General features: G+C 43.6%; 1 protein-coding gene across 3 annotated transcripts; it reads left to right on the top strand.

Annotated features, from left to right (window-relative positions):
• The first annotated feature begins 1,701 nt into the window (after nucleotides 1-1,701).
• Nucleotides 1,702-4,221, top strand: LOC135563667 (uncharacterized). 3 transcript variants are annotated; one of them, XM_065006758.1, is made up of 4 exons: nucleotides 1,702-1,812; nucleotides 1,918-1,970; nucleotides 2,146-3,856; nucleotides 4,050-4,221. In XM_065006758.1, the coding sequence occupies exons 1-4, from the start codon at nucleotides 1,787-1,789 to the stop codon at nucleotides 4,132-4,134; spliced, it is 1,875 nt and encodes a 624-aa protein (XP_064862830.1). In that variant the 5' UTR covers nucleotides 1,702-1,786; the 3' UTR covers nucleotides 4,135-4,221. The 3 variants fall into 3 exon arrangements, with proteins under 3 accessions (XP_064862830.1, XP_064862829.1, XP_064862831.1); XM_065006757.1 differs by having other exon boundaries at nucleotides 2,101-3,856; nucleotides 4,050-4,220; XM_065006759.1 differs by having other exon boundaries at nucleotides 2,101-4,142.
• The last annotated feature ends 6,028 nt before the right edge of the window (nucleotides 4,222-10,249 follow it).

Below are 10,249 nucleotides of genomic sequence, written 5' to 3'. Positions count from 1 at the left end.
CTTGGTAGTGTATTGTCATGGTATGAGACAACATAAACAATACAATTTATCTAAAGTAAAAATAAATGATATTATCCTAAATTGAGAGATGAATAAAGAATGTGTTATCACATTAACATCATCAAAAATCTTTCAGAATGTACCTGTCTTCAGTATAGAATGACATGTATACAGATTATATTACAACTCTTTGTGTTTTGTCTTAATGACTGTTCTTTAGTAAATAGGAAACTCAACAGTGTGTTAGTCCGAGAAACATTAACTAGATAGTTGTTTTATGTTTGTGAAACCTTGAAATGAACACAATGAGAAGTGATTTTGTAACAACAGTTTTGAATGGGTAATTGTATCAAATATATATCATTGTATGTTTTAATTAGCGCTCATAGAAACTTTTTTCATCACTGCCTTGTAAACCCATTCTTGTAAATTGGAGCTACTGTACATGATTGTCTGGGGCTGCTGTACAGATTTGAGCACTTGCCAAGATGTTGACATTTCTGGGTATGTCTCACCTGTAACATAATAATAATAAAGATTATGATGATAATAATAATAATATTGTTATATTATTTTTTATAATATCACAAATCTGTCAATCATATGTATTTCTTAAAAGCCCTTTTTTGCATCAGCAGTAGTCACAAAGCATTTTAGAGATACCCAGTCTAAAAATCTAAGACCCATCAATGCATATGTCAAAGCACAGTTTTACATTATAAAGGAAACCTTTATAAACAATGGCAACACTGCCATGGTGATCTGAGCCTTGCTGTTGGAAAAGGACGTTAGTATCCGACTTTTGGTTGTCGCAGATGCACCTCTCCTGACTTTACTTCTTGACTTTGGTCTACAGTCAGTTGCTTTAGCCTTACCACTCAAACGAGCCCTACTGTATGTTTGCCTCTGAAAAATTAAAGACTCAGATCATCAAAAGCATAACATGAGTGTTTAATTGGTGTCTGTCTGAAATCAGAATTTGTCTAAGATGTTGGCACTTTGTGCAAATGAAACTGTAATCCATCTAATGTTGCTATGCTGAATGAAACACACGGTTTAAAAGGCATGTGTAAAATAATGGTGCCTAACTGCTCATTCAGCCTCTAATCTTCAAATGAACCAAGTTAATTTTGTACAAGCTATAACTTAAACTGATCAATGTAGTGCCAAGACAAAAATGTGTTTCCTACTTTAGAGCAGGGGTGTCAAACTCAGTCCATGAAGGGCCTAGTGTCTGTAGGTTTTTGTTTTTTCCTACAAGGAAGGAGCAAAAACCCACAGACACTCGGCCCTCCGTGAAATGAGTTTGACGTGTGCTTTAGAGTAAGGGCTGTCAAACCTGTCAGGAACTCAATTAGAGAATCAACCACACCTGAGTACATTTCTGAATTCCAAATCAACCCCTAGCCCAACCACTTAGTCACTTATTGGCATTTGAAACGATCCGATTATAGCGATCCAATATGGTAATTGCTTCACCTTGCTTCACCTTGACTTCTGATAGGCTGGATGCAATTGTGGCCATATTGCTTATACCTTTTCAATCATTTCTGATTCACAGACGTGTTTAGTCCAGGGTGTAGGATTTAGCGGTCAATTTGGAATTAGGAATCAAATGTAGTTCAGGGACTTACAGCTGTCCTTAATTAGCCAATGACATTAGAAGGGTCTGGGATTTGTTTAAAAGGAGCAACCAAAAAGCCTGCCAGATACAGCAAAAGGGATATTAAACTAGGGCTTATATCGGCCATTAGTTCTTATTACTGGTGAGGTTTCGAGGCGCAACATGGCCGTGATTGGAATCACTTTCAGGTAGGTTTTTAAAAGTATTGCTCTAGTTTGTTTCCCTTGTCCTTCAGGTGTTACAGGTAGCTATGTTTATAACATACGTTTTTATTTTATATATTTTCTTTTTAGATTTTCTTGGTTTTGTTGCCTGCTAATTGGCGGGATAACCTCTTCTACATCAAGTGAGTTTCTACACATTAATTTCAAGTAACAGTTGCGGTTCCAATTACTTCCAAGGCTGGCATTTTACTTTGTTTCTAACCTAGGTGATGACTCATGTATCAGGTTCTGATGCAGTATGTCTCTATGCAGGCTCACTTAGGTCTAAAGGATATGGAAAATACATCTCTCCAACAGCTCAATTGCAAGCGCAGCTGACCGAAGAACAACAGAAACATCTGGCCTCCATCCTGCAAAAGCAACTGGACCCCATGCCCCAGGCACCTCAGCAAGTGCGGTATCCAGTTCAAATTCCCCAGCAGCAAAAGCAACCAGCTACTGGGCCTCAGCAGCAGACGGAACTGACCACCATGCCCCAGAAGCAACTGGCACCAATGGATATACCGCAGAAACAACCAACAGCTATGCCCCAGCAAACATGGTATCCGGCTCAAATGCAGCAGAAGCAACCGGCCACCATTCACCAGCAAGTGTGGCATCCAGCTCAATTTCCCCAGCAGCAAAAGCAACCAGCTACTGAACCTCAGCAGCAGAAGGAACCGGCCGCCATGCTTCAGCAAGTGTGGCAACTGGCCCCCATTCCCCAGCAGCCTCATGACGTGTGGTATCCAGCTAAAATGGTCCAGAAGCAACGAGCCGCTGCAACTCGGCGGCAGAAGGAACTTATCACCATGCCACAGCAAGTGTGGTATCCAGCTCAAATGCCCCAGGAGCAGAAGCAACCGGCCACCATAACGCAGCAAGAGTTGCATCCAGTGCACGTTCCCCAGCAGCAACAGGAACCGGCCACCGTACCCCAGCAAGTGAGATATCCAGGTCAAATGCCCCAGGGGCATCTGGCCTCAATGCCTCTGCAGCAGAAGCAACCGACCGCCATGCCCCAGCAAGAGTGGCATCCAGCTCCAATGCTGCAGACGCAACTGGCCCCAATGCCTATCCTGCAGAAACAACCAACAGCTATACTCCAGCAAACATGGTATCCAGCTCAAATGTCCCAGCAGCAGAAACAACTGACTACCATGCTGCAGAAGCAACCAGCCCCAATGCCTCAACCGCAGAAGGAACAGGCCACCCTGCCCCCGCAAGTGTGGCATCCAGCTCAAATGCCACAGCAGCAAAAGCAACCAGCTACTGAAACTCGGCAGCAAATTGAACCGACCGCCATGCCCCAGCCACCTCAGCAAGTGTGGCATCCAAATCAATTTCCTCAGGAGCAGAAGCAACCAGCCCCTATGCATCTACCGCAGAAGGAACTGACTGCCATACCCCAACAACTGTGGCAAACGGCTCAAATGCCCCAGCAGCATAAGCAACCGGCTGCCATGCTTCAGCAAGTGTTGCATCTGGCACAGAAGCAACCGGCCCCTATGCCCCAGCAGCCTCACGACGTGTGGTATCCAGCTAAAATGGTCCAGAAGCAACAAGTCACTGCACTGACCGCCATGCCGCAGACTCATCAGCAAGTGTGGCATCCAGCTCAATCTCCCCAGCAGCAGAAGCAACCGGCCTCCACCCCTCTACCGCAGGAGCAGCCGACCGCCGTATCCCAGCAAGTGTGGTATCCAGCTCAAATGTCCCAGCAGCGGAAGCTACACACTGCCATGCCACAGCAGCAACTGACCGCCATGCCTCAGCAGAAGCACTACCAAAGCACTGAAGATGGTGCCTCTGGTAGCGCTCAGGCCAGCATCGTTGAACAGTCGGGTGTCATCCCAATCTATTCCTACAGTTCCAAATCGCACTACGAGAATGGCAGAACTGTCTTTTCCCAAATCGGCTACACTCCTAGGGAGGCAATGCCTGTTGACAGTGGAAATGCTCCCAAGGACGGTTATGTTAGCTTTGGTGCACCAAGCATCTATCCACCACTAGTAAAGGATTCTGCAAGGTAATGGTTCACTTTAACCTGCTCTGAACTTAGCTCTCTGAATTTGAAGTCCTTTGTACTAACCATATATCTATCAACAGGAAAATGTAATGGATTCATCCTCTAGAAGCTCTAATGGTGAATTGTTTAACATTGGTTACTTAACATTCTGTGTTGCTGACACTGCATTTCTTTGTGCTTTTGTTTCGACCAGGAAGTTGCTGGTGCTCTTGCTACTCCAGAGTTATGGAATACATATACAATTTTACTTTCAAAAATGCCTTGTCTCTTTGAAATAATGATTCTCGCGTGTCCATTGCTTGCGAATTGAGAACAGGTGGTGCGCAGTCTTGTAAAAATGACTGCTCAGTTAATTCTTTGGTTCATCTTTTACCTTTGCTACTGGTTGTTAAAAATAAAAGCTTGGGTCTACGTAAGAGTATTTGTGAAGGGGTGAGTTGTCAGACATTCCTCATGTTCATACTTTAGATGTAGGCATGCATTGTATACAGTGAGACTTTCTTCAACCTCAGTGTAAGTTGTTGGTGAGTAAATTAACATATAGGGAATTGTTTTTAGATGGTCAGACCATGGCTCATTTAGCTATTAGAATTGAGTGACCTTTTGGTTTCAAACTTGTATTTGGCCTTCTACTATAGCCCACACCACAAATGGCAAAGAAATCAGTTTAGAAGTGTCTGTTCCATATCTAGGTGATGCCTACAATGTTTTGGCTGCTTCAACCCCTGTTGGCACATCTACCTCCATACTTCTGTTTGTCTGGGTTACCTTCAGATGCGTCATACAATTGTGGGGTCAGAGGGAAAAGTATGTATGTTCGGGTCAATTTTCCATAATGGTCATAGTTTGTATGCCAAACCGTTCTGAAGCTATAGATGTTTTTGAGATTATTTTGGGGTGTCTGACCAACACCACTGTAGCTCGGCCCCTGTCCAGCGCAGATGCTGAAGTGCGACAGGCGGATGCAGTGGATTGAGACTCAGCCCATTCTAAATGTTCTAGCTTCAACTGGATTTTGACGGGCCTCAATACTCTTCACCTGTAGCCCATTCCTCCTAGTCCATTTATTGTACCACAGGCTCCTATAGAATGGATTCGGTGTATTTGATTTTTATGATGCCTGGAGCGGTTTAACCTATCAATTAACAAATATATTCTGTCTTCAAACATGTACATTTTCTTAACCAGTTATTAATCTTACTGCATAGTATGAGAATTCAGCCCTTAAATGGATCCATTAAGTTCCAAAGAGGAAGCTGGTAGGCACTAGCATGGCAGTTTAACTAGCATAAGATGTCACCCAGGACTTTTTGTAACTTGACATATTTGCCTGTTGTAGTTGACTGTTTGGCCACAGACTAATGAACACGAATGAAATTGTATATGCATTGAATTTTCTACAAGGAGTTACACTTTGCTGTTGGACAATCTCTTGTCTAGCGTACCTCAACAGACGACTTCATTTCATTTGTCACGGTATGGAATTTTTGGACACAATCTCAATGTGTGCACAGCCTTTTTGCACAACACATTTCTTCCCGGACCACTGAGGTTGCACCTGCAAAAGCCCCTGGCAAGAACTTCATTAGCCTGCATTAAAAGGTGCACTTGATTAAGCTCACACAGTGCAATGGAAAGTTATATTTCCCTCTATAAAACCATCGGATTGGTCCACGATCCTCTAGACCCAAATTGCTACAGACGCAATCTATCCTGCCTTTCTAAGGTCTTCGAAAGCCAAGTCAACAAAGAGATTACCGACCATTTCGAATCCCACCGTACCTTCTCAGCTATGCAATCTGGTTTCAATGTTGGTCATGGGTGCACCTCAGCCACTCTCAAGGTCCTAAACGATATAACCGCCATCGATAAGAGATATTACTTTGCAGCCGTATTCATCGACCTGGCCAAGGCTTTCGACTCTGTCAATTACCACATTCTTAGTGGCAGACTCAACAGCCTTGGTTTCTCAAATGATTGCCTCGCCTGGTTCACCAACTATTTCTCTGATATAGAGTTCAGTGTGTCAAATCGGAGGGCCTGTTGTCCGGACCTCTTGCAGTCTCTATGGGGGTGCCACAGGGTTCAATTCTCGGGCCGACTCTTCTCTGTAGATATCAAAGATGTCTCTCTCGCTGCTGGTGATTCTCTGATCCACCTCTCCGCAGACGACACCATTCTGTATACTTCTGGCCCTTCTTTGGACACTGTAACTAACCTCCAGATGAGCTTCAATGCCATACAACTCTCCTTCCGTGGCCTCCAACTGCTCTTAAATGCAAGTAAAACTAAATGCATGCTCTTCAACCGATCACTGCCCGCACCTGCCCGCTTGTCCAGCATCACTACTCTGGACGGTTGTGACTTAGAATATGTGGACAACTACAAATACCTAGGTGTCTGGCTAGGCTGTAAATTCTCCTTCCAGACTCGCATTAAGCATCTCCAATCCAATATTAAATCTAGAATCCGCTTCCTATTTCGCAAAAAAGCCTCCTTCACTCATGCTGCCAAACACACCCTCGTAAAACTGACTATCTTACCGATCCTTGACTTTGGTGATGTCATCTATAAAATAGCCTCCATCACTCTACTCAACAAATGTGATGCAGTTTATCACAGTGCCATCCGTTTTGTCACCAAAGCCCCATATATCACCCACCACTGCGACCTGTACGCTCTCGTTGGCTGGCCATCGCTTCATACTCGTCGCCAAACCTACTGGCTCCAAGACTTTGCTAGGTAAAGCTCCACCTTAGCTCACTGGTCACCTTAACAACACCCACCCGTAGCACACGCTCCAGCAGGTATATCTCACTGGTCACCCCCGAAGCCAATTCCTACTGCCTTTCCTTCCAGTTCTTTGCTGCTAATGACTTGAACAAACTGCAAAAATCACTGAAGCTTGAGACATATCTCCCTCACTAGCTTTAAGCACCAGCTGTCAGAGCAGTTCACAGATCACTGCACCTGTACATAGCCCATCTGTAAACAGCCCATCCAACTACCTCGTTCCCATACTGTATTTATTTATTCATCTTGCTCCTTTGCAACCCAGTATCTCTACTTGCACATTCACCTTCTGCACATCTACCATTCCAGTGTCTAATTGCTATATTGTAATTACTTCGCCACCATGGCCTATTTATTGCCTTACCTCCCTTATCTTACCTCATTTGCACTTACTGTATACAGATTAGTCTTTTTTCTAATGTATTATTGACTACGTTTGCTTATCCCATGTGTATCTGTGGTTTTTGTCGCGCTGCTTTGCTTTATCTTTGCCAGGTCGCAGTTGTAAATGAGAACTTGTTCTCAACTGGCCTAACTGGTTAAATAAAGGAGAAATAAAAAAATAAGAACAAGTACATTTTTCTAAACCAAGTATTGTTGGTGAAATCATCTAACTACATAGTATGAGAACTCATACCTTAAATGGATCCATTCAAGTTCCAATGATGAAGCCGGCAAGGCACTAGCAGGGAAGCTTAGCTAGCATTATGTGTCACATGGAACTGACAAAGGGGTTTCATTTCAGGCTAAAGTGTACTGTTAGCTGGCTGGTTCCCTAGCTGATGTAATTATTTGTTTCCCAGAGCCGTTTGCTTTTCTAGTTAGAGCCTAATGTTAGCTAGCTAACATTGGACCTGGTTGGTTAGCTCCCAGCACTGTGGCATTGTTGCCACTTTGTTCATTGTTGTTTAACTAGCTAACATTAGCTGGCTGGCTAACGTTACGTCACGTGTGTACAACACCCGTTGAATATGGCCTGTGTCAATAAACGTCTGCAAGAAAGCGTCATGCAATTGTTTCCAGCAGAACTGGTTAGGCTGTTTTCATGTTATCCAGAGGTAAACAAATCATTGGCCAGAGTGTCAAGTGTGTGTGTGTGCTCTGAAAGCGAAATGAGATGGGTGGGGCTAAAGCTTATTAAGAGGGTGTGAACGATGCTGAATGGGTGTAGACAAAGAAGAGCTCAACTAGATACCAAAACATTCAAAGGTGATTTTCTCAAAAGTGAGATTAAAAGATGATCAACTTTCAAAGCAGAATTACTTTCCCATTGTTCCTCAAATGCAGTGTATGATATACCATTTTGTAGCTTTGAGTCTCTACTTTTAACACAATTTCAGATTTTACTACATAAGACGGAATCCAGGTGGTGAGTCACATATGGAATCATGTAGCAACAAAAACAAGTGTTAAACAAAATGAAATATATTTGAGATTTGAGATTCTTCAAAGTAGCCACCCTTTGCCTTGATGACAGATTTGCACACTCTTGGCATTCTCTCAACCAGCTTCATGAGGTAGTCACTTGGAATGCATTTCAATTAACAGGTGTGCCTTGTAAAAAGTTCATTTGTGGAATTTCTTTCCTTGTGTTGTGACAAGGTAAGGGTGGATAGCCCTATTTGGTAAAAGACCAAGTCCATATTATGGTGAGAACCATTCAAATAAGCAAAGACAAACGACAGTCAGGAACATTTCAAGAACTGAACGTTTCTTCAAGTGCATCAAGAGCTATGATGAAACTGGCTCTCATGAGGACCACCACAGGAAAGGAAGACCCAGAGTTACCTTTGCAGAAGAGGATAAGTTCATGAGAGTTACCAGACTCAACAATTGCAGCCCAAATAAATGCTTCACAGAGGTAGAGTAACAGACACATCTCAACATCAACTGTTCAGAGGAGACTGCGTGAATCAGGCCTTCATGGTCGAATTGCTGCAAAGAAACCAATACCAAAAGATACCAGTAAGAAGAGACTTACTTGGGCCAAGAAACACGAGCAATGGACATTAGACCGGTGGAAATCTGTCCTTTGGTCTGATGAGTCCAAATTTGAGATTTGTGGTTCCAACCGCCGTGTCTTTGTGAGATGCAGGGTAGGTGAACGGATGATCTCTGCATGTCTGGTTCCCACCATGAAGCATGGAGGACAAGTTGTGATGGTGTGGGGGTGCTTTGCTGGTGACACGGTCTGTGATTTATTTAGAAATCAAGGTACACTGGCTACCACAACATTCTGTAGCTATACGCCATCCCATCTGGTTTGTGCTTCAATAGGACAATGACCCAACACACTTCCAGGCTGTGTAAGGTCTATTTGACCAAGAAGGAGAGTGATGGAGTGCTGCATCAGATGACCTGGACTCCACAATCACCCGACCTCAACCCAATTGAGATGGTTTGGCATGAGTTGGACCATAGAGTGAAGGAAAATCAGCCAACAAGTGCTCAGCAAATGTGGGAACTCCTTCAAGACTGTTGGAAAAGCATTCCCTGATGAAGCTGGTTGAGAGAATGCCAAGAGTGTGCAAAGCTGTCATCAAGGCAAAGTGAGGCTACTTTGAAAAATCTAAAATATATTTTTGCACAACACACTTCCACCGGACCACTGAGGTTGCACCTGCAAAAGCCCCTGGCAGGATCTTAATTAGCATGCAATAAAGGTGCACTTGATTAAGCTCACCCAGTGCAATGGGTAGGTAGAGTTCACTCTTTATTAATTAAAAGCACTGGTTTTGTCCATGATGCGCAAACCCTCCAGCACACCAGCTGAATGAAATCAAGCGCACCTAATCTCAATTGGGAAATTGGACCAATGGAAATTATGTTCAGTGGCTTGCAGGTGTACCTAATTAACCAGCCAGATTAGAAGGGTCTAGGATTCCTTTGTAAGGCGCAGCAAAAAAGACAATCAGATACAATATCAGGGATCTCCTGGTAAGGCTTCTGGCTACCATTAGTTCTGAATACTGAGATTTTGATGAAAAATGGCTGTGAGTTTTGAAATGTCTTTGAGGTAAGTTGTATGGCTCTAGTTTGATTCCATTGTCTTCCATGTTTTAAAGGTTCCTGTTTTAACTGACTAGGATGTTTTTATTTTTATTTAGAATTTCTTGGATTTGTTGCCTGCAAATTGGAGTTATAACCTGTTATCCTCCACCTAAAGGTGTGTTTTGTTCTGCACATATAATTCAGTCAAATTAAATGGCTTCAAATGCTGGCATTTTACGATTTGAAACATTTTTTATTTTATTTTGTAGGTAATTATAGATATATTCCCCAAAATCAAGTAAAAGTAACTGGCCACAATGTAGCGGAAGCTACTGGCTCCCGTGCCTCAGCAGGTGAAGCAGCCACCCATAATGCCTCTGCAAGCGTCACGACTGGCCCAAATACCTTAGCTGAAGCAGCTGGGCACAGTGTCGCGCAAGCGATCACCCATAATGCCTCGGCAAGTATGGCAACTGGCCCAAATACCTTTAGGTGAAGCAACTGGCCACGGTGCCTCGGCAGAAGCGACTGGCGCCCTTGCCTCGGCAGAAGCGACGGGCGCCCTTGCCTCGGCAGAAGCGACGGGCGCCCTTGCCTTGAATAGGAGGG

This window comes from Oncorhynchus nerka, linkage group LG21, assembly GCF_034236695.1.
Source record: "Oncorhynchus nerka isolate Pitt River linkage group LG21, Oner_Uvic_2.0, whole genome shotgun sequence".
Lineage (NCBI taxonomy): Eukaryota > Metazoa > Chordata > Actinopteri > Salmoniformes > Salmonidae > Oncorhynchus > Oncorhynchus nerka.
The sequence above is the reverse complement of the archived record's forward strand: the minus strand, read 5'-3'. Positions and strand labels throughout refer to the sequence as shown.

Coding starts and splice junctions, on each gene's coding strand:
- LOC135563667 (XM_065006757.1), top strand. CDS start 1,787: ATGGCCGTGATTGGAATCACTTTCAG. Junction 1,971..2,100: donor GATAACCTCTTCTACATCAA/GTGAGTTTCTAC, acceptor GTCTCTATGCAG/GCTCACTTAGGTCTAAAGGA. Junction 3,857..4,049: donor CTAGTAAAGGATTCTGCAAG/GTAATGGTTCAC, acceptor TGTTTCGACCAG/GAAGTTGCTGGTGCTCTTGC.